We start from the raw sequence: 24,650 nt of genomic DNA on the forward strand, positions 1-24,650 counted from the left end.
GTACCCAAACTAAAATAGATCTGATGAGTTTTTTGCATGGGGTGTGTTTCTGCTACTAAAACCCATCTAGTTCAGTTGATCACTTTGGTAGTAAACAGTAAGCTCCTTTTGAAATCACAGACGACTAATTACTCAGAAAATTCAACAGTTAGACCAATGGCAGTCTGCTTTAGGAATTGGGATGACATCAAATTGTCTATAATTAGTTCCCACACAACGCCAAATGCAGCTCCTTTTGTCTCCCTTCAATAACGGGGATTTTAAACATGACGCATGATCTCAGAAATCAGTTAGACAGGGCGGAATGTTGGCTTGACAGCGCAAAAATATCCCACTATCTCCAATCCTACACAAAGATGGCCTTGTACTACCCAAGACAAGTTTTGATATTGTGAAAAATTAACAACAGTTGGGACAGAAAATGGAGTTTGTAATGCAAATTCTTTCATCAATAGATTGAATGATGGGTAAGGAGATGAGCCTGGATTTCAGCAACAAACGACGAATGCCCCACTACGATCATTTGGATGGCTCAAAATCACAATGGCTAAAAGATGGGGAGTTAAACGGATAACATTTCCCTCACATTAGGGCAGTGAGCGGCATCATCTTAGCTCTGAGCTATCCAAACTGATTAATACTGTGACACAGGTCTTCAAGGTTTACTATCAGGACTAATAGTATTTCAAAAGCGACCATTTTAAGACGCTTCGTATAGTGTGCTCATTTTGATTTGACGCTTGGGGTTGAGGTTGTGGTTTACAAAAATTGGTGAAACAGGAGCAAGATCTGAATAGTATAGCAGTATGTATTTAGAGTCGCTTATCTCGTCTTCAGTTCGAAGCACATTCCCCAAACACTCTCGGCACCTTAATTAACCTCTTAAATCCTTTCATGACTACGTGATCTTCCAATTTTCCTTTAAAATTAATAACCTCTTCGTGTCTCAGCAATTGGCGCCAATACAGGTTTATAATGTCACTCACGCCCCTCCATGAATGTTCATGCATATCGAGCATATTGGGTACCAAATTGTTGAACTAACTAATGAATACACGCCGGAATAATTTTAAAGTGGTAAAGTGGCATATAGTAAGCCGGAATTGAACAAAAAAACAATGTCAAAACTCCGTTATTTTTCATTTATGAAATACACATTTGCTAAATCACATCCGAGGCACTTTAATGCACAAGATAATGTAGCCAAAATTTTACAGCGTTCGCCCCGCAAAGGCTCTCTAATCGTTCCTTCTAGAATCGAAAGGATTGTATCCCTACCTGGATAACTGGATCGCGATTCGTAGCATTGGTGGAGTATAAATACCCAAGTGGGTCATTCTGATGTCATGGTTAACAGTTTAGACGGCCAATAATCGCGTTACTCCCTATTCGCATCGTAAGTTCGTTCATAATATTTGATTAGAAGCTGAACATAGCGCCATAACAACGTGATTCTACTGCAATATCCAGAGTCCAATAGTATACACACATACACTGAGATTGACATTTTGAGATAACTGTGATACGTCATTTTAGACTTTATGCAGAAAGTAGTCATTCACAAGACACATTATCACTTATGATGAGGAACTGAAGGGCTGTTGAGAGGTCAGGATAAAAGGCCAGATCACATTCAATTATGAAATTCATATATCGGCGCAAGAATTAGAGCTTGTGTGGTTAAAAGGTAGTGACCCTGAGATGCAAGAGCTTTGCACGTGGATGAGCGCGCAAACACTGACGCGCACAAAGCCGACTTGGGAGGGGAAAGGGCAGCAACACGCAAACACGGAGACACAAATTAGCGGAACCAAGAGCGGTGGTAGTTGTGGTGGTGGTAATGGTAGCAGCGGAGGCGCACAGGAAGGCGAGAAGGAGATAACATTATCTGAACCTGAGAATGTGGAAGATAAAGCAAAATACTATTGTAATAGGTGTGCGTGAGTGCGTGTTTTACGCGGTTACATTGGCGCTTAGGTGGACAGACGTATCGCTTGTTTGTGCTATGGCACAATGCACTAGTTAGGAATAAGAACAGGAGCAAGAGGGGCATTGAGGGAAGACACTTTAAGAAAATACCAAGGGAAGTGATAGAGAAGGGGAGGGAAGTGATGTAGGAAGAAGAGGAGAAGAGGGAGGCAATCACAAGTCATTCCTGTTGGAATCGTTCCGAAAGAAGTGAGGTGGCTTATCGGCCCCGATGGCGAACATCTCGACATAGAGCTCGGGAAAAACGAGGTGGGGGAACTGCAGGCGGACTTGACTCAACACTTCGTGATGTTCTACGTTCAACTGATTCAATATCGGCAAGAGTTGCGTAAATGCTGTCAAACGTTCGCTTGCTGCATCTGACTTGGATTCTAAAACGACAATTATTCCTTTACTTACTGAAAAAGTTAAAACTAAGATCAGCTATTTTTTTGTCCTACTTTAATTGAGACCACCATAACGAAGTAAATCAGGCACACAAGGGTTGCAAGCCAAGGTGACTAGGTATATACATATATCAATGAAATTAAGCACCATTTTGGTACGACTTACTTTGATGTTCATGGTTCACCAGGGCCTGCATGGATAGGAGGAAGAGGTGTTCGCAGGAGGCCGGATCTTCCAGCTCGTTCTTGTCTAAAAAAGGAGAAGATGGCTGCTCAAAGCAAACGTGTTACCAATAGTCATACGATGCCAAATGTCGTCGTTGTTTTGCTCACCAAAAGTTGAGACTCGAGTAAATCACATGTAAATTTGGGTCTGGAAAACAGCGCTCCGACATCTTTATGAAAATTTATCACTGTTTAGATCCAAAACTAGACCAGTATCAAATTCTGCCATAAAAATAATAACAACTTATTCGGCCTGGATATCAGAAAATTGGTAAAATTTTACGCACCACTCCGAGTGCCCAGACAACAAAGGTTTACTTATTAGTTTGGCTTGAAAAAAATCTCTAGGAATAGAAATAATAATAGATGAGTTGTACAGCGAGAAAGACACCTTATTGGCAAGTATTTTGGGATGATTAAGGTATGCTCATCATAGTTTCAGGATTTCATCGTATTAGTAACGACAACCTCTTTCCCCCACTTCAATCGATGGTACAACAACTGGTATCAACGGCCACGGAAGTTACTTCAAAAAACCAATTCATTACTTTCTACGTTTTATGCCAAACATCTTGAATTGTCTGCTCCTTTAAAAATAACGACTTTTTAACTAAACACCGACCATATTCCTCGATAATGCTTTTCTACGTGACGCTTTTACCACGGTGCACCGGGCACCTAACTACGTGAGTGATTCAATGCGTCAATACTGATGTGCCAGATTCGTTTCACGGACCTGTTCAGATGACAATCATAGGTGATTTCGAGTCTCATAAGTACACATGGATCTAATCAATCCTTGAATATGAAAAATGTAGTGTCACAGTATCAAGAAAAGTTGAGTTGAATGACAGCGGTTCCCAGTTGGGGACTGTTACACTTAAATATTTCACTCTAACAAGCGAGTAAATGATTAAGTGAGAGGCTAACTTACGTCTTAAAAGTTCCTGTATACATATAATGGTGCTCTCTATGTCGTCCAACTTCAAGCGTCGAAGAACCTTCCCCGACTGGACGAGGTGGGAGATTATTTTTGCGAGGGGAGGAAAGCGCTGAATTATGATTTCTTTCTCACGCTCCCTAAAACGAAACCGGTATTCATATTCTCCTGGTTAATCAAACATAGATATGGGTAGATAATGGAACCGTAAGAAAAGAAATACTTTAGTTTTGTTATGAATATATATTATTGACCTCAGGAGGGGAAAGACAGAAAATACCAATATAGGATGGGAAAGTGAGCAACAACGACTTAAGCATGTTCCTCCACGAGTAATTACGGAGGGTGTGCAATTTGGAGAGCAGCCACTACGTCCATATGCCTGAGCATGAACGTATGTGGTTGCATAAAAATATAGCAAATAAAAGGAAAATACTGATGTAACAAAGCCAAGATAAAAGCAGAGGGATAAGGAAGTTGTCCTTAGAAATACTTTTTCCCCACTTTATTGAGACAATGTGGGATCATTCCAGTGTTCATTGCAAGATCAACGAGACAAATAGAGCAACAGGCTGCACAGAACTCGATGACATAAAACACATCACCTAAATAATCACACAACTCGAAAAAGTAGCAGCAACCAACCTGATTTTAGCATATCATACAATTTCACTTCTTCACATGATAACCTTATAGGTACGCAAGGATAACTTTTTTAACGTTTCCCAAAGCCAAACGTCGATTTTGGGAATCAAAATGCTAACTAGAGCAGTAAAAAGTGACCTGTGGAGGCGCACTTTGATTGAAGGATAAAAGGGTCGTAGACAATGCCGTAATTTTAATACAGGGATCAAAATAGGGCAGTGGTAGCAGAAAGTGGTACAAGGTGCCCGATGAAGAACAACACAAGGATCGCCTGGTAATTTTAACTCCTTTCCTTTTGTTGAATTCAGGGATACGGCAAAGGTCGTAGAAGAAGACGAGATGACCAACCTACCAAATGAAATTTTATAGCACGCCCACATGCCTGGCACATTTGCATCGCTTGCTTGTTAGTCTACACTCCGCGTTGCTCTTATTCACCGTCCCTTTGTTCTAGCCCTTTTCCCTTCTCACTAGCAGGAAAGTATTACACCCATTCTGCCACGACAATTTCTCCCGTCATGATAGGATAGCCCTCAACCATATGACACGTGGCGTAATTTGGTTTACCCTGATGACCCAAGTCTTCGTGGATATATCCGCTGTTTTTTAACCGGAACAAAGCACGGCCACTCATTTAAAGGTGATCCTTTGGGAAAAGAAGAGGACAAGGCAGCAGTTTGCAGTGTTCGTTGCTTGCCGCCCACTGCCCGACTGGCATTGCGCAGCAGTCGGCGTGCAGTGAGTGGCCTACGGGGAGAGCGAGAGAGCGAAGCAGTGACACTGGCACGCGAATCACCAAAGAATGGTCTTGGCTGATGTCCAATAATCCGGCCAAGGTGGATGACACACCGTACGTACACACTCAGGCACGCAGCGCCCGAACTGCGTTACATAGCACTGGACAGACGTACACGCGCACACACGCACCATGCCTCTAATGGAGGAGGAAAGCGAGGAGGCAAAAAATATGTCGACGCTCATGTGACGACTTTGGGGCAAGTGTTCATGACTGCGAGGAAGGCGGTTGGTGGAAGCTCGGATTGGGGTGCAGTCACGTCATCGATGAGTAAGCAGGACATGAACGATTATGAACGTACGGGAAATCAAAGTAGTTGTAGGAGAGACTGCTGTTGTTCTGAAAGTCTCTGCTTAGTTCTATCAGCATAATGGGATACATGGCAGCGCGAATCAACTGCCTTCTGTCGTTGATGCCCAGCCGATTGAAGCCTGCAAAAGGAGAGGAGAGAAAATGTACAGGGTATATCTAGTTTTCATCCAGTAACTTTGGTCACAAAAACAACAACCAGGATTCAAGGTTACACAGGCTGTATTTCCGAACAGTCTCCTTAAGGGACCTTGAGAGTAGCTTTTCGTGTTTACGCAACCGACGAGACGTTATTGGCCAGTTGGACAGTACTGGAGCAAAGGATTTGATGATAGTGTACGGGCACTAAGGTATCATTTAGGGCGCGCAATCGACTTAATGAGTGAATAAGAAGGCGCTAATTAGCGCAATAAAATGTAGACAATCCACATAAGGCGGGAATATAAGCGTCTGGAACAGTTACTTGCGTTTCAAATTTAAAGATGGAAATGGGTAACGCAGCAATCCCAAACGCTGTTTAACCCAACTCTACCACTTTAAAAATCGTTTTATCGTAATTGAAGGAATTCCAGCACACAGTAGGCTCGTATGCTTAAAAGCCCCTATCGAGTAAACCATTATAAAACGTGTACTAAACATGCTGCGGATAGCTCAACAGGGCCATTGAATTGTATGCTATCTCAACGTTATTTACTCTTAAAAAAAGCAACTAAACGCCAAAATTCCACCATAATGAGATGAAGACACCTCCTAACATGAGATGATGGCCAAATCTGCCTAAAAAGAGTCGGTCGCCTAATTTGGGTGGTACATGAGGGTTTATGAAAAACGCAGCTTGAATTGCAATCGAAATAGCTGAATTCGTTAGAATAAACAAAAACGGGTTAAAGCGACCAGGCACAAGCCCTCTAAAGATTGGATTTCACGGTGTGTGTATGTGCATCATCGTGTATGACTGGGTGACATGCACCAGATATCAACTCTAACTAAAAAACGCAGGTAAAGCTAAATGGTGATAGTGACGATTTTCAAATCAACCCACTTCAATATGCTCGGTGGAGGCGCGAAAAGAGGAATTTACTCAAATTTGACTGAAAATTGAATTGCCTGTACTTCTGAAAAGGAAAATGAAATAAATTCATGCAACTGGTGGTCGCAGCACGTTTCGGTCGGTAAATAGACTGCTCGCCACTCGACTGGTCAAGCGTACTGGTTAAAACGAACTCTCAAGAGATACAGAGAGGAAATTTCATAACGGGCATAAAACTTAGATGTGAAAATGTGGTAAGTTATTTATTACCAAACATGATGAATTGTGTGCTTCCCAGTGTCCCATTAAATTCCGGCATGATGTGTTACTCGGGTAAAATTAGGTATCTCCATGAAGGAGAGCGTGCTACGGTTTGGTAAGAAATCACAGGAAGTTCAAGTTAGGCAGTGGTTCCACGACAGACCAACGGAAGACCTGCATAGAACACGCCTGGACTTATAAGCAACCGATTAAGCATATAATTTGGGGTAGCGCTTTGTCGGATTTTCACACAGGCACGTTTGCACACACAAAATCACGTGATTGATAAATGGACTAACGACTCACCCGCGATAAGCTTCGAGAAATCGACGACCATTCTAGTGTGTGAAACGAACTGCCGCATCATCTGCGACCAGACACGTTCAATGGTGTCCAAGTTGGTGAATCTGGGCTGCGGATCAGTCCTGATCCGTTTTAACCGCTGCAAAATAACTCAAGCCGCCACTATCTAGAGTGATTGTAAACTGCTGGATCATCTAATCAATTATCCATCTTTGCATTACTTGCATAATCTTATTTGTAAGTTGTGTGCTGTACGATTTTAACGCCTAAGGATTACTTCACACTCAAAACTATAACAATAGCAAGACTTAAATAAGGCGGTGACCTTGCATTTTAAAACAGGGCACTTCTGGCCCCTACTAAACATTCACAGGCTCCTTTCAATTAATAAAGCAAAGCCAATGTGATATCAAAAGGGTTGTCTGACCTCTAAAAGCACCTAACGTCTGCCTACCCACACACAGACAAGTAGAGCATGATTTGCTATTTAACCTGAGACTCCCATTCACTGAGTGTGCGTAAATGAGACACTGGAGGTTTAAGAACTTAAACTGACCCTTTCTAGAATGTTATCACCCAAAATGGAGACTGAGAATTAACTTACCATGCGTTCAGATCGCAGAAAATCAGTGGCTCGCTCGATTCCCTGAGTAAATTCCGCAAGAGTCACAAAGACGTTCGTCTGTTAAGATAGAAAATCGTAACAATAGGAGACAATCCCCATTTCCACTTACATGATGGGAGACGCTACATGTCCCCTAAGCATATCGCTACTAAATAATTCTATTATACGATTGGTCACTAGCTACAAGTAGTCTAGGCCATATAACCTCGACGAAGCGAGTAGTGCTGAGCGAAGAAGAACCGAAACCACAAATAAGTTTAGGTTATGTAGGAATCGACATTCACTAATGAGAAAGGTAGAAAAAAGCCCCTCTATTGTAGTTTTAAATTATGCGCTTATAATCAACTTTGCATCGAAGCCGGTATCGAAATAATTTGCGAAGGAGAGAAAGGACTGACTCGAATGCTTTCCTCCAGAGATGAGGCGGCCTCAGAACCCTCTCGAACAACATCATCATGGAAAGACTGGTTCTCCGTTTTATTGTGTTGCTTAGCCTTTGTCTCTGGAGGCCCGAGACACGAGTGCACCACCATGTCAACAGGTTGAAGAGCCGTCGGAAGGGTCGGTGGTGGTGCAGGTGACTGGTGGGGATGGAACCTTGAGGAGGAGGAGGAAGAGCAGCACGAGAGTTGGGGTGGAGAGGGCACTGCTGTTTGGGTGTGTTCGGACTTGAACACAGGCCCATTAGACGGACTGCCCCAAAGGAGACTTGCTGCCGCTGCTGCCACCATTGTGGGATGGTGCTTTGCCAACTGACTTAAAAACTCCGCTGTCGGAGTGGGTTGAGGGTGATGGAGCTGAGAAGAACAACTTCCGCTAGCGAATTGGGGATTCCTATAAATGAAAGCAAGGTTTTAGATCGAGCTGATCGGCGCGTTACTTGTTGATCGTGTTTTTGGTAAAGATTAGATGACTCACAAAAGGAAATGGTTAGCGAGTGAACTTGCAACAGTTACAGAAGCAAGTTGTTGGCAGAAACTGCTGTCCACCATGTCTGTCCCAGCATCGTGTTCTTGAGTATCCTCAACCTTAGGTCTCTTAAGAGAGGAGATAGATGAAATGATGGGCGAAGTCTGTTGAGCATCCAGAGGGTTCTGAAAGGCTGCGCTGGAAGACGAGACACCAGAGGAAGCGCTGAGAGTGGACGCTCGACTCCTGGTTCCCTCGCTGTCAGTAGCGTTACCCAAGTCGGCTGTCAATGGGACCGCCCCCACTACTGAGGCAATGGCGGTGGGCATAGGTACCACCGTCGCATCAACCGTCTCAAAAGTGTTGAGAGATCGCTTGGGAGCACCAGCAGCTGTTTGCAGAAGCGCGGTCTGACGCTGCCCCGGAGAGAGTGGCACGGAGTCGTCAACATGGTTGGTGTGAGTCGATGGACCCTTTGATGCTGATGAATCATCCGGGGACGGAAGTCCACCATTTTGCTCTCGCCGGGAGATCTCTCGCACGCAGTAGTACTTTATGGCATTAGGCTGTCGACCGACGCGACTTCCTTTAAGACAAAATATAAGGCTGGTGGGTTTACAATTCAACTGTAAATATTTAATCGTCATGGAATCCGTTGACATTCACCCATCTATGAGGTAAGGGGAGAGGGAAGTTCTCGACGAGTTAGGTAAGATGAAAAAGTTTGAAGCAGAGCCAACAAAACTCAAATAACAATAACGAGTTTAATTTTAAAAGAAGGTCCTTCGGAGGGTTTGTGGGTATGTGAAATATACCACCTTGGGCAGTATAAACAAACCAGTGAAGTTTGGCGGTCGTTTTTTGGGGATGGCGAGCTTATAACTATAAAAGTTAAGGATTTAGCCAATGAATTCCTGTTTTGTTTGTTGTACGCCAAGAATTTTTCTCCATCAGAACTGAGGTGGCATGCGAGAAATCAAAAGAATAAATGGATTCACAAACTCCAGCAAAAAGGCATGCCTTAGTTCGTTTTATTTTGTCTGCTACGTAGAAAAAGTGCTTGGCCTGACAAAACCCTTGTTGATAACAGCAGGTAGCTCCTAGGGAATGCAGACTTGCTTGGGTAACGCGCGAATTTCAACAAACTGGAGCTACGGAGTCGTCAAAATGCGGGTTAAGGTCGGATGTGAAGTGTTTTTCCATCTTTCCAGGTATTGCCATAATAAAGTAGATAACTTTATTTACTGTAGGCCACACTACAAGTCTTCTGATGATTTCATTCATGCGAATAATGAATAAGTGATATTAAAGATCTCATGGAAGCAATCCCTCCATGAAATGAACGTCGTCAAACAATGAATTCGCGTTCACCTTGAATGCCGAACACGGCGATGCGCAGAGGATGATAAATTAGCTCCCCCACGATACTCAATATGAAGCAATTCAGTGCTTCCATAGTTGGTAATTGAAATATTGCATCTGAAATTTGGTGTGAATATGGTTGACTAGATGGGAGATAGGCAGTAATAGGATAATAAAACGCTTGTTGACGTTTACCTTATTTTCAATTGTGGTCTTAATTTCCCATTTTGCGTTTGAAAAAAAACCAGGCACAAGTACGCCACCCACTGGATAAAACGATAGTAATACTATTTGAACTCATTTGTGTAGTCTGTTTACCATGGACGTCAACAAAATCTCACATGAGATGAAAGAAGCGCCGCCATAGGCAAAGGAGGTAAGGCCAATGCTTCTTTTCAAGCCAAAGGAGGAGCCAGTAGTTTATTTGCTTTTGTACGACTGTGTTGATGATGTGCACAAAAGTAGAAGCAGCAGAACAATATCGCCCTCTGGAAGAGAGCAAGAAATATAAATTAATGTGTTGACACACACAGCAAGTTATGTACACAAAGCGCAGGCTCTCGACGCGGCGATACACCTTGACAACGGTTGAAAGTGCACAATCACTAAGGTACACATTCCAAAAAAATGAGAACAAAAGGAAACCTTTGTCAACCATGTATGTACCCCATCATTCACCCGCTCACTTCCCAGTCAAACGCAAGTTAGTAACACCCTGAAACAACGTCTACATTACCTGAATCTTCCTCAAGAAAGATCTGACTGCTTTCAGTTTAATAAAAAATAATCCAAATCACCCACCATGATCTTGAGAACCAACTGTGCGTTCGGCAATTGTACATAAATGAATGCAGTTTCCCACACGTCTGCCTCCACAATTCCATTCAATGGACCTCGAAGTGTCGATAAATTAGGTGCTGTCTCAAACAAGGCCTTCAATGCAATACCGAGGTTTTTTTTAACGATTCCATTTTAAGGACTACGCACGTAAAATGTGAAAGTTATTGCGGATCACAATTCATCTTCCAGACTGAAAAACCAATGAATCCATTCCATAGAAAGCCTCACTTTACCAGCGCTTAAAAAGCATCATACAAACGATCCCAGAGGTGGATGCGGTGACTGAGAGTCAACTTAGGAACAAAAGTAATGCGCCTTCCCATAAATCCCCTGTAATGCTGCCTAAGGATGCAAAACTGTCAACCACATCAAAGAGACGGAAGCTGTAGGGAAGAGTCGAGGCGTCCCCTTGTCAGAAAACTGGATCGACGTGAACACAACACACCACCACCTCGATGTCTGGTATAACTACCAGCATTAATGCTAAACAGACGCTTTAAAGGTAAATATTTATCTGTTTAATTTGATACACCACCGTTGACATGGTAGCGAATGCAGGTGATTTGCAACAGAAAGGAAGAACAAAAGGCGTAACGCGCAATGATGGCAAAGCGCTGTGAACGCGAGGGCTAAACGGCACCCAGCGCTGATGATGCGCGTTTGAGGCGCTACCGCACGTTTGCATTTCAATGACTTATTCTTCAAAAAAGGTACACTAACGATCGATTTAGAAGGTCATGTAAAATGTGAGGACGCGAACTCACGTTTCTGAGACATTCCCACCTCGAGGCACTTTTTGAAACGACAACTTTTGCACATGTTGCGGTTAGAGGGTGTGATGCGACAAGTCTGGTTGCCCAGGCACTGCGGGATGCTGTTCGAATGAACCGTTCGTCGGAAAAAACCCTATGACAACAAAAAAATACAATCCAGAAAACAATGAGCTATCATCTTTGACAATTACTTCCGCACCTAAACCAATGAAATCTCCCTATAAAAGGGATTGATTCCAAACAGATCACAGACGTCATTAAATGTGCACGTCTACACACGAAAAGTTCACAACCACATCCAAACATCAGTGATTTGGTAAAAAAGACATGGATTCGGCTTACCTTGCAGCCTTCGCAGGTCAGGGCACCAAAGTGGAAACCAGAGGACGGCCCACCGCATACTCGACACGGAATCTTGGACACGTCACAACCGATCTCTCCGCCCGGGGCTAAAATAGACATTTTGAGGCATACCACTGAACAACTGTTTTAGTGTATCATAGGTTGGGTTGGGTACTTCAGCCAACTATAAATCTAAAACAACTTTACGACAGACCCGTAGAACCGAAATTCTTCTTGCCTTTAAGTTTATTACGTTGCCGTTTTGATCCAGGTATCGGTAGAGTAGATAAATAACAATCCACTAACCGCATACGTATGTATTTTTAAGATGGTCGTTTAATAGGTAGCCACACAAACATTGTTGCAGCTGGAAATGAGATCAAAGACAGGCATCGTTGACCTTAATTCCAACATGTGGATCAGCGGGTGTATAAGCGCAAGGACTAGTCTCAACTCCATAAAAAAGCCTACCACTGACATTGGAAACAGAATACTTTATGAACAATGGCAAAATGTCTAAAATTGAAGTCAGTTAGAGTGTACGCCTAGGCTAACACAACCGTTACAACTTTATAAAAGACAAAACCACCACTTTGTTAGCCTTTTAAATTGAGCCCCACAAATACGATAATTGAAACAAATAAATTATCAACAATTAAAACATCCCAGTGGCAAGGCATTCTTTTCAGGGAAAATGCTTCTAAGCGTTTCTAAGTGGACTTTTGCTTAACGTTTGGGTAGGCAGACTGATATAAAACCGAGACAACTTTGCATAGGAGGACAAATACAAATTTGGAGGTTTTATTCAGAACAAACAAAAAGTACCTACCCACAAGCCCGAAAAATATTAAGGAAAAAATCCTTACATATCCTGTTAAAATTGCTGTAGCATAGCATGCATTCACATGTATATAGGGCCAACTAGGATTAAGCGCCAAAACGTAGGCAAAATTCCGTACAATGAACCTATATGAAATCTTTCCTGGCGGAGGAGGGGGGAAAGGGGGAAAGGAAGCTCTCCAGTAGTAAGGGCTAAGGGAAATAAGTCGACCTACGCGTGAGACTCATGCCGAGATCGAGACATTTTCGAAAGCGACAGTGTGGACACTTGCCCCGGCCGGGCCCCTCGATTTTGCAATTGCCACCCATTGGACAGACGACATTCAAATCTGGGTGAGTTTCGCCTCCCTGAGTGGACGACTTAGCAGAATCGCCTTCCCCGAAGGTCGACTTTTCCTTCTTAATCCTATTAGTCAGGTGGCGAGTGAAAAACTTCTAAAATGGAGTGAAATAATGCGCTTAATAGTGAATTCGGTCAATGGGGGTCAATAGCAACACAAATTGATGGCACAGCGAGATCACAAGCGGGCTGCTCAAAAGGTATACCTATAAATATCACCATATACAGAAGAATGCTGCACGGTTGAAGCACAATGTTCAAAGGCCATACCACCTGAACTTTAGCCTTTAGGAATCCACTAAAGACGGAAGGGGGCTTATAGACAACGAAACCCAAGAATGAAACAAAACCTTGACCTGCGCAAATTGAAGATACAAAAATTCTGAGGCATAGATACATCTAACCATTGCTTAGAGAATCACAAAAGCGCATATCAATTTGGCTTTATTTGAATTGTTGTTTTCACAATGAGTAGCAGGATGGTCGTCACCAAGAGGATTAGAGTGAATCAATCAAAACTTGGGTAGTGACAGGAGAGCCAAATGATTGATTACAGCCACATAGCAAAATCCAGCTTAAAAAGAAGAACTAATTATTTCACAAAAATACCACGAAGCCCAGATTCCCACAATAAAAGAGAGAACTTGGGGAAAACGGTGGTTATTTATGTAAAAATTCGCAATCTTGCCTTGCATGCTTCACAAACATAGGCGCGGTGGTGAAACCCAACAGACGGCTGTCCACAGACCTGACAAGCTTGGTCTTCCGACCGTCGCTGATATTGAGTAAATGCAAACTCTGGAGTCATTTCATCAGTAAAGAAAGCAGAAGCCGATTGCAGAGGTTCAGTGATTTTTGATGGGTTAACTGCACCAGACTCCGATGCATCGGTGGAAACCCAGGATGGATTAGACGACAGAAATCCATGAAACTTCAATAATTTAGAATCACGAGGTATTCTTTCAGTCCTTTTCGATGCTGCTAAGGGGACTGAATCAGCAAGATCTGACCCAAAGTACATAACGTGACCTTGACTCAGATGGCCATCTTCACGCTGACCTTTGGCAAGAGAAAGAGTTTCAAAGGACTGATAAGGGGGAATCCTGACTTCCTCAACTTCATCAATCATAATAGCTACCACGCATCCAGTGGACCACGAGTAAACCACAAATAACAGAGGTTGAAATGCGCTGGGTGACATTTCATGCATAGAATAGGTAATAAAAACAAAAATTCACTGGGCTTTTAAAGCGGTACTTAAAAAGCTTGACGAGAAGGAATATACCAGCCGGAATAATGCGTAATTTTTGAATTTTTAGCAAAATCGAGAAATTCGAGCAAAATATCTGTGTTTGCAAAAATAATATTCGCAGCTGAAAGTTAATCTCAATTCGGCCGTTCCCATGCACTTTTGGCAAATTCACCCTTTCGTTGAAAAAATTTTGGGGTTTACAAACTAAGATTAGGTTAATGGGGTGACAACTGAAATACCTACTTGTTACATTAATGCACATTATTTACGGATCAGTAGAGCCCTGGCTCCTTCCGAAGTCGTAGCAAGCCGAAGTAACATCAAAGAACATATGTTACTAACTAGCAGAAGAGCTAAAAGGCTCTCAGCATAAATCTAAAGCCATGCTGCAGGGTAAACGTTCCCACTACTGAGATTGAAATGCCCGCATAGTTAAGTAACTTATCAAACCAATATATTTAAATTATTCAGGCAATGTGGATATGAATACAAATGACTAAGCCGTCATCACCATAGCGCTTCAAGCCTTCTTCGAAGTTAGAATAAACAGCGCTAATATGAAAGATTAACTAATAACATTAGCAATGGTAATAAGGCTGTGAGCATGGGTGAGGGCTGTACCGCCAAAATGAATGTCTACCTACAATGGTAACAAAACATGCACAATTAAATTCATGATTAAATAAATACAAAACTATTTTGCGTTTTTCTACTAATTCTAGGAGTTGCTCCAAATAATCCCATCCTTCATTTTTCTGCCTTGGCGATCGCGATGGGGTCGGCGCTCCAAAATCCACTCATGAGCCAGGACTAGTGGCCTCTAAGTTCTCGTATAGATGGAAAGACCATTGATCTTCTGGTTTTTCATCTCTTTACTCCTATTTTACCCAGTGTTTTGTCCCCATTGTGGATTGCATTAGGGACAAGGGACCTACTAGCTTCACACTGTTCAAGTTTGGTCGAGTGTCCACATAGTGCAGATTTCATAGATCAATTGCCACTAGTAGGACCACTTACCTTGAAGCTGAGTCACCAATTAAGAGCCGACTTAAAGTGATAGTCTCTTCTTATTTCTCTTTGCCAACTTCTAAGTCACTAATTTCGTATCAATGACAATTCAGTCACTCGTTTTAGTGCTGCTCAGCAATCTACTTACATGTCATTTGGCCGGTAGAGGCGTAAAGTAGCCGTAATTTACGTATACAGTTCACAAATCTTTATGTAAGAGCTCCAAGCCAAGCCTCTGGGGGCATTTTTAAACCTTCAGTAAGGCTGATTGCCATAAGTAAAAGTGGCTCCAAAAACATTACGGTTGTGAAATTCCGCAGACTCAACCATCGACGACAATGGCCTTTCTTATGTGAGGTTTAAGGTCTTGCAGCCAGCCAAAAAATTAGGATATTTATTTGACTGCTTCGGTTTCAATAGTCGCTGCCACTAATGTATCTCCTTCAGTCTATCCTGAAGTTGCAACAGGCCACAGGAATATGGACTAGGCTACCATAGGCATGAACAAACGGTCATTCCGTCCTGAGTAAATGTGATTTAAGGGAAATGAAAACCTACATAGTTAAAAACTATTAAATCATAGTAGTCACAAAGGCGCAAAGAGACACTTATAATAGTACGGAGGTCTTCTGCATTCATGAATGATTGTAGTACCTCGGAACTTTCCTGAAGACGAATGAAGATATGATACATGGACAGGTTATGTAGCTGCTAAAATGGCCCAAATGACAAGTCATTCGCCGGAGCCTGCGTGATCTATTACCAAAACCACCATTTAAATGTAATTTCGTTGCAATTAGACACCTATTTTAGCATGCACTTATCTACTAGAATTTTTCACTCTCACCGGTTTGAATTTCAGTTTAGCGCCCATTCCTTTTACATCACAGCCCTTTCGTTCGTCAATAAGAGATCTTCCGCACCGATGTGGTTTAAAACTACCTCAGAAAAGAATAGAGGCGTTTTGATGTAATCCGAGGCAACTTGGTGCAATCACAACAAATTTTCAGTGTTTAAGATTTAATGAATGACATTAAGAAGAAGAGGAGCATCGCTACGGTCACCAACGCTATGCACTGTAAATGCAATTCCCAGCAAAATGTTCAACCAGCACCCTTCTTAATGGCATGAAGCAGGGAAGACTAGGTAACCTGGACTTTATTTTGATCGGACTGGAAATTAAAATGCGCTGTCTTACAGCACATTGCATTACTGTAGCGCCTCGAGGGTTCCCTAAAGACGAAAGAAGACATGACACTCGGGTTAGATATGTGCCGCCTACGTACAGTTTGGTTTGGGGCTGATGGTATGGCCCGAGGGCCAGCCTAACTGATGGAGGTACAATAGCAGTGACACAAAGTAGCGCCTTTACAAAAATCAAGGGTTAAAAAGCAATCAACATGTTACATAGCCCCTCCCATTTTAAGTGCATTGCCTCGCACTCCCTTTATTCAATCTCTCGCATCAGCCATTACAACGCAGTCAGGGCTGTAAGAAAAGCACCAATTAGCCAACCGCGCCAGCCACCGAATTTCCATGCAGCGTCACTGATACCCTCTTGGCATTTCCGCTGGATTTCAAGTCTCGTCTTGCATGGCAAATGGATTCTGAAAAGGAAGTTTGTGTCAGCCATCACGCGTCTCCATAGCACAAAAGCAGAATCAAAAACCAAAGGAAGGGACTTAGCACAGCCTTGTAGGAATAATATTTCGCATCTGTTCCTTCTTGCTAATTTGTGCTTAATTCACCATTGCTCAGCCATTGCTATCGCTATTCTATTCAGCTAGTGGAGAAGTGGAGGAAGTATTGTGTGTTCACACATTTAAAATCGTCATACAGGAATTTTGGACAGCTCCGTAAAGAACTTTTTTTAGATAGTTCACAGCCAGCTTTCCTGGGGACACGAGACTGGTGCAGCTGCACAAGGTAGAACTTCTGACGAGGGTTGTCACTCATCTCCCCATCAGTGGCATGTGCATATCCTCCTCCCTACCATGAAGCTCGGATTTGTTTCCAGTGACAATCGATGTGACGCCCAAAGACTTCTCTGAAGGTAAAAGAAGACAATAATCGGCTGAATACATATTCCACATAGAGTAGGGCTGAACTACCGGAATGCTGGAGGACCAGCCTATCAGCTAAAGGTACGGTAGTGGAAAACAGAAGTGGTCTCTCTAGCAAAACAGCGATTAAAACAAAATCTGCCGTTTTACACTGCTTCGGCTTAATACATTTTACGACTTCGAGAAGACTCCGAGTTGACTATCAACAGCAGTTGCATTCAAGATTACAAGGCCAAATTAAGACCAAATCAATTAAATAGTGGATGAATGCGATTGATCCAATCGACCATTGTTGAGTTTAGTCTGGTTTCACTGTCGTAAAAATTGCACCTAGGAAATCACACAGTATGCAGTGCATTCTTCATTTTTTGCATTAATAAGCTTGTAAGATGTTCGACTGCACAATTTTAAGGTTTAAAAAAAGTGAAATTCCAAAAATTTTAATCGCCAAAGTTTCGACTTTTTTGTTTTAATGCGCTGTATCCCTGACGCCTCTTTAACTCTGTCTACTGCTATGCGCTTTGGCTTTTGGTGTGGTTAGCTGTGGTTGTGCTGTTCTAGCGTAATTTCAATGTTAGGACCTTGTAGGGCCTTTTACTTCCTAACTGAGGGCATTTACTTTGTCATTTATGTGTTTTGTCCTTGTTTGTGAGAAATATCAGGCAAAAGCGTTTGAAAAGTGGGAAGAATGTGTCGAAGTTTTCTTTTGTAACAGGTTTTTTGGAGTTAGTCATTTGTATTTTATGACTGACCTGGTTTCCACCTAATTTTTATGTGCTTGTTAATTTTATTGTGGTTTTGTAGGAGCTTATTCCTTAGTACCGGCACTTGACCTTTGTTTATAATCTTACGAGCTTTCTATAGTTATTAATATGTGAATTTTTTAGGAGCTAGCACTTATGCGATATTTTACTGATTTAAATCCCTCTGTAAAGCATTTTCACTATTTAATTAATTTAACACTCATTTGATTGTCTCTCCTTGTCGTAGCCATAAATCGAGGAGTAGGGACTATATTGTGGATTTTTCTACCCGCACAGTGTAATTCTGCATAAGCATATTTCAACTTAACACAGTAAGTAGTGCTTTTATATCCGATTTTTTGTTCTGTAAGAGCGTAACTGGGCTATCTTAATTTTAGGTTTTTACTGGTAGGAATTATCGAAATACAGGTCTAACTTTGTAGTTGTTGAAATTACAGGAGAAGTTACCTTATTTTGAGCAATTATTCCAATGGATGCCTATTGGGGATGTAAGATTCATCATCGGGGCATTTATTTCTAGCTCTAGCCGTGTTTGCAAACACTGATACAGATCATCCTTATCTTCCAAGCATAGACAAACCAGTCTGGATTTTGGGCGAAGAACATAGCGCTTTAAATGGTAGGTCGATGCACACGTTATTTTGCGGACTGATTCCACCTAATGCATCATGCTTATTTGTTTCGATTCATTGTTTAGACCAAGAGGAGATAGCTAACGATATTCGTTCGAGATTGTGGTTCACATACCGACGAGGTTTCGCGCCGATTGGGGGTGAAAAGGGCCCCACTACGGACACTGGTTGGGGCTGCATGCATCGGTGCGGCCAAATGCTGATTGGTCAGGCGCTGGTGCACCTCCACTTAGGTCGAGGTCAGTGATTCCTGATTTTGATTTACCTTCCTTAATTGGCCATGCTTCCACCAACTGGGCCCGTGTATGTTAGTGGAAATTTTCTTCTTTTTTACCATTCAGAGTGGAGGTGGAATCCCGATCGCCTGGATCGATCGTACTTGCGGATCTTGAAGATGTTCGAAGATAAGCCGACCGCACCTTATTCTATTCACAAAATAGGTTAGTGATCAAAGTCGTTTCTGCGTATAAACACTCTTTTTGCATCACTTCTGCTGGAAATTGTTCTCATTTTAGCTTCCAAAGCTGCATCAGATGACAATAAGACCGTCAGCAGCTGGTTAGGACCCAATACTGTTGCCCAAATTCTTAAGTAGGTTCACTACTTTAGGCATTAATGGCCTATAACCATAAGAAAATCATACCACCCACCATTCCGCTTATACCCTGTCATGAACTGAAGCCGTTACTTAATTTCCTTCTTTATTTAGAGATGAATTCAACTATCTAATGTTTCGGGATCTTGATTAATGTGATCTAAGATAAATTCATGATCCGAAAAATTCACGAACAAAATTTTAATGAAGATTTGGTAATACTGGGTTTACAAGTAAAATAGTGGTTGATTGATGTAATTGTACTTCTGTTTTCCAGGAAGCTCTCTGCCAGTGATCGGTGGACAAACCTTGTTGTTCATGTTACAACGGAAGATGGAATTGTAATGCAGGAAATAAGTAAGCTTGAGATTTTAATATGATTTCTATTCCATATTGAGCTAATGTTGTATATTTGCAGGCTACACTGTCGCCTTGAATTTGCCTCTTACAGAAACCGAAGGATGGATAACGTCATCTTGTAAAGCTCGCGATAAGATTAATTTATTCCTAATAAAAAGCAACTCCTTCAGCAAATAAAATCCTTGCTCTTCAATTTCTTTGGTTCAAGTAGAAGTGCACATTGGATTTATTTCTGCCAACTCCAGTTTTTGATTTATAAACGACCTATTTTATCAAATGTACGGTACACTTACCTTCGAAGGTTCATCTTACTCTATTGTAATTGGGTCATTTGGTGCTTTTCGCTTACTGTGTACGTGCTTTGTTTCTTGTCAGAAAGTCTCTGTCGTCGAAGCGCCTCGGCTCGGAATTCTAAAATCGCAGCGATCGATGAGTCAACTTGCAATAAGGACACCTCACCACCTTCTCCCATCTCCCACGATTCCCTTCACCTCTCTGCAGAGCGAAAAAATAGCGACAGGTCAGTAAACTTACCTCAAAATTTTCTTCTGATGACAATCGATACTTTTTTAATTTCACATGCAACACAGAATTCTCATTTTACTATACCGGGTAATAGAGTCCCCTTGATCGCTATAGTAGTAGTATTTACCCGCGGCGGTCGAAGTAGTGCCCCATCACAATTCTTCCTCTGTCCTTTAAGACCAGTTATTGTGAGCAGTCCGATAACCGTGGAGGTGGATGATGAGAGTGTGGCAATAATCCTCCCCCCGGTCTATAACATGTCTTTTCCCTCCGGAGACGACTCCTCTCCTACCTCGGAGGTCTTCTCCGTACTCACTACTACAACCGCCGCTTCTTCCACGTGGCACCCCTTGTTCCTCGTTCTTCCTCTTAGACTCGGCCTCCACGAGTTCAATATGCGCTACGCACCTGCGCTTCAAGTGAGTTTTCCTCCCGTTTCTAGAGTTTATTAAACGGAAAACATAGAGAAGAGTAACAAAGTAGATTGCTATACATACTATGGTCCACGGAAGTCTCCTGTGAGGCTATTACTAGTTTTAAACTGTTTTGGGACCACCTCTGACTTACTAAATAAATATTGCGCGTGACCGCCTAAGGTGCTTTGCTAGTAATTTTTAGTTTTCCGTGTGTTGAAGTGTTTCCCACCTGATTGTGCTCAAACGTAAAATCTCTAAACGATTTTAGATGGCTTACATTGCTGAAGCATCGAAGATTGTGCTCATTTAGCTGTGTGTTAGACACCTCACCATTCTCCATAGTCTATTAGGTTTAACAGATACTGTTTAGCCCTTTTGTATATTTATAAAAAGCTCTTTTTCGTAGTAGGGTCTATTTGTCGTTAAAATGACTCCACTCTGCTAATATTACTGTAAAATTTATTCCTCATTGCGATGGCATTGCATATTATCTTTCACTTCAAACCCCGGCTCTCACCCGATGGTGTGCATTGGACATGATTGTATGTAATTTTTTAAATGATACCGAAGAGGTTGAGGGTTAAAGCGGGAATATCATTGTGGGAGTCACAAAAACTCGAGTATGAAGCGACTTTATAATAGGCCGAATTCATGCTCCTATGATTGCTCATATCACCAATAGTAGTTTCATTATGATGCCACTTTAAAATGCGGGCTAGCGTTGTATGCATTTTGCTGTTGGTGGAAGGGCCTGTTCAAGCTGCGCCAGTGCGTGGGTGTGATAGGTGGGAGACCAAACCACGCTCTCTGGTTGATCGGGAGTGTGGGGGACGACGAGGTGCTCTGCCTCGACCCCCACACCACACAAGCGGCGGCGATTCTGGGCGAGCCGGCGCCGGGGGTTAGCGAGGAGGCTGCCTCGCTGGACGGCTCCTTCCACTGCACCACTCCCCTCCGCATTCCATTGCGGCGTCTCGACCCCTCCCTAGCCGTGGCCTTCGTTTGCCGCACCGAAGCTGACTTTGACGACCTCTGTGCTCACCTCCTCGCCGATAAACTCTCGTCATCCCTCTTTGAAGTTCACGAGACTCGCCCTCGAAACATTCCCCCGCCTTCCTTTACCTCTCTCCGCACTCCTGAGGAGTGGGGCGAGCTTTTCGCCTCCTCTGGCCCCGCGATCCCTGCCTCGCCCACTCCTCTGACTTCCAAATGTAAAGCGGGTGAGCTACTGTCATTGATGCATGGGAGTGCGATCCATTCAATGATGTTAAATGTTAAAATACTAGTCCCAAAAATTATACTCTATGGGAAGTATATCTATGTCTGGACGAGGTAATAATATTTATAGCACAATTCAACTTGCAGGCCGGTAAAGACACCCGTCAGGTCAAAAAATTTCACGCGAAAATCCGAACCTCCCACTCTACTTCCATATCCATACTGCCATTGCGCTTACTTCATTTTACACTTTAATTGCATGAAACCCTAACAGGATATACCCAGTTCCTCAATCGTCGGGATCGCCTCTGTTCGAACTATCCAGTTATTAAAAATTACATGGTGATTCTTCTTCCTTCATTCCAGATGGAGACTTCGAGCTGGTGTAGCCTGGTGCGCATTCCTCAACATGGCAAATTTGCGTTAGCAGAATTGTTCGACTGCCTTTGTTCTACTTCAACATACCCGTACATTTAGGGAGTGCTTACGAATGCAAATTACGCGCATGTGTAAATCAGTGTCCCATATTTTACCACTGCCCTCATTAGCAACGTGACTAATTACTTGGAATGCATCAATAAACTTCTCCATTAGTTACAATCGTGGATTTTGATTGAATACAGCAAATCTTAATGAGGCTCCGCGGATGTCGAACCCAGCTTTCGGGGAAACCGGAAAACGGGTCATTATCTTCTGTGCAAATTCAATTAGGTCCAAAACCATTCGAAGATAGAATGTTAGTTTCCGTAAATCTACAACTGTGAAGATAGTTGTTTCTTGCGATTTGTCACATTGGGTATGGTGGCAGACACTCTGATATTGAAACCAAATTTATTCTTTCCAATTCACAAAGTCAAGCGGGTGGTAGTTCATTCGCCATCCCATTCAATAAACTTCATGCTAGCCGATCAGTAAGTGGTAGTTTCCCACTGCAATGAGTGGACAAACTGATGGCAGAAATCCACATTGGCGACATGTCTGATGCACAAATTTCGGCGAAAGCAGATTTGCAGACGCTTGGGGGTGGTGCGCAACCATCGAACCCGTACCGCCTCAGTTTCCAAAATGCCCGGCAGTTGCCCGAGTTTGCGGTACGCTACAATCCCGGGCCACACTAAATCTGCCGCAGTGATTTTATGGTTATAAAATCCTTCTTTGACCTAGAAATTTCATCCAAAAATCGGTGGTGAGCTTTAGGGTAATAGGTTTATCCACCCCTATGAAGTAACTAACTATGCTCGCAGATGAGGTCTTTCGTGAGAGTTCGTTTGACATTTTGGCCCCCATAGGATGTGCGTGAAGTGACCAAGTGCCTAATAAATAGTGTGGTATGGCATTCTTCATTTACTTCCACTATCGCGAAATGTGCCCCGATATTAAAAAATAAAAATCATGTATCTGTAGCAGGAAGGTACGGTATTTACATGCGCTCAGAGAGCTTCACGTATCGCCTCAAATTCTCAGCAAGTTCACCATGAATGACTTTGGCCACCTCAACAGCACCACGAATGAGGATGATCAGCTTATCCGAGGGAAGCCACGATGAGAGTCGCGTGTGAAGGAGGCGGGCACCGGAGAGGTGCTGAGGCAAAGAAGAAGGTAGAAGGGAAGGTTCGAAGTCGCCTGTAAGGACGTTTGCACCTGAATCTGTGTTACCGAAGAGGCAGACAACAGTGACTCGGGTAACACGAGAATTCTCCTCATACCGACACAGATCAGCGAATAAACGTGACCCATAAAAGCCTATGAGAAAGATATGGGAATATTTAGGCGCCTAGAAGGCGTCCGCGACGGCGCGAAACATACCCACAGTTGACGCAACAGCGAAGCCAATCATTTCGATTCCAGCGGCTACCAGGGCTAGGCTGGCAGCGTTGATAGCAGTGCTGAATTCCGAACCGTCTGACTGGAGAACCTCGATAAATATATCGAGTTGGGCCGTTGGATAAATTGATCCACGAATTAGTGCCGAAAAAACTTCCTGAATATCCCAAAAACGCATAAAACCATTTTTGGTGCATAAAAGCCAGCAATCAGGTGCTAAAACACTTTTTGGACTGAGAACATGTCTTGAGAAAAAGTGTGAGCCGCGAATTAGACTAGAAAATATTGCAATGTAGTTTGGCGCCTTTACGTCAGTGCCAATCCATGATTACCATGCAAGATCCTTTAAACTAATGATCAATGCATACCACTCTCCGTAATGCCCACCAAATACACTAATATGTAACAATTGGACAAGAAATCATTCAAGAAATCGGTTAGTATGATAATGCATAAGACATGAACAAACCTCGATAGTCATTGCATATTCTGCTGAAACTTTGTCAGAATGGGTGTGCTTCTGTCGGCTGCCAGACGTGTTAACGAATGGAGGACGATTGTACTGACAGGTAATATAAACCTCATCAGGTACTTCGTCAGCTTTGACGTTGCAAGGATGGGGGCCAAATACTGAGGCAGTAACTTTCGTATTGCCCTGCTGTAGAAGAACAGAACCATCTGCCAATCCAGGCAAGAATTCACAAAAAATGGTGCGTAGTTCTGTTGTTTTGCGGCCGTCAACGCGGCGGTCATTGAAATACAACTCTGCCATCAAAAGCCCGACGAGAGCAAACAAGCCACAGCTCACAAGTATCTACTAAAACGAATCAGAATTAGCCCACTTGGACGCATAACTAAATAAATCTATAGTGGGAAGTTTGACGCTGATCATTAAACAAATAGATTGCTACTAAATATAAACAAAGAGTTCGTGGCAGATTGCGCGAATTAATTGACTTTTAAGGCGCGAAACAAAGTCAGATGGTATAAAAACGTATGTTGGGCCGATTTATACAACTACGCAGCTGAACAACTTTAAGCATCTTTTAAATTGAGTCATATTGCTCATTTTAAGGAC

General features: G+C 42.7%; 3 protein-coding genes across 3 annotated transcripts; 1 reads left to right on the forward strand and 2 right to left on the reverse strand. All coding sequences in view use genetic code 11, as the record gives it.

Moving 5' to 3' along the window:
• Positions 1–2,142: 2,142 nt before the first annotated feature.
• On the reverse strand, positions 2,143–14,044 carry EGR_04794 (Knirps-related protein; the record flags this gene model as incomplete). Its single annotated transcript, XM_024494043.1, has 12 exons — positions 2,143–2,360; positions 2,542–2,625; positions 3,535–3,680; positions 5,283–5,412; positions 6,888–7,023; positions 7,489–7,566; positions 7,908–8,343; positions 8,428–9,004; positions 11,385–11,526; positions 11,736–11,842; positions 12,791–13,010; positions 13,622–14,044. 12 exons carry the CDS (start codon positions 14,042–14,044, stop codon positions 2,143–2,145), a joined length of 2,697 nt encoding a protein of 898 aa, XP_024351608.1.
• Positions 14,045–18,471: 4,427 nt separating this feature from the next.
• EGR_04795 (Cysteine protease ATG4B) lies at positions 18,472–22,137 on the forward strand (the record flags this gene model as incomplete). The annotated part of the gene is made up of 10 exons (XM_024494044.1): positions 18,472–18,490; positions 18,523–18,621; positions 18,700–18,873; positions 18,976–19,074; positions 19,150–19,225; positions 19,507–19,586; positions 19,965–20,109; positions 20,293–20,533; positions 21,279–21,750; positions 22,115–22,137. 10 exons carry the CDS (start codon positions 18,472–18,474, stop codon positions 22,135–22,137), a joined length of 1,428 nt encoding a protein of 475 aa, XP_024351609.1.
• Positions 22,138–23,168: 1,031 nt separating this feature from the next.
• On the reverse strand, positions 23,169–24,344 carry EGR_04796 (Exosome complex exonuclease RRP41; the record flags this gene model as incomplete). Its single annotated transcript, XM_024494045.1, has 3 exons — positions 23,169–23,491; positions 23,555–23,729; positions 24,042–24,344. 3 exons carry the CDS (start codon positions 24,342–24,344, stop codon positions 23,169–23,171), a joined length of 801 nt encoding a protein of 266 aa, XP_024351610.1.
• Positions 24,345–24,650: the final 306 nt, after the last annotated feature.

The sequence above is a fragment of the Echinococcus granulosus genome (assembly GCF_000524195.1).
Source record: "Echinococcus granulosus chromosome Unknown EG_S00031, whole genome shotgun sequence".
Lineage (NCBI taxonomy): Eukaryota > Metazoa > Platyhelminthes > Cestoda > Cyclophyllidea > Taeniidae > Echinococcus > Echinococcus granulosus.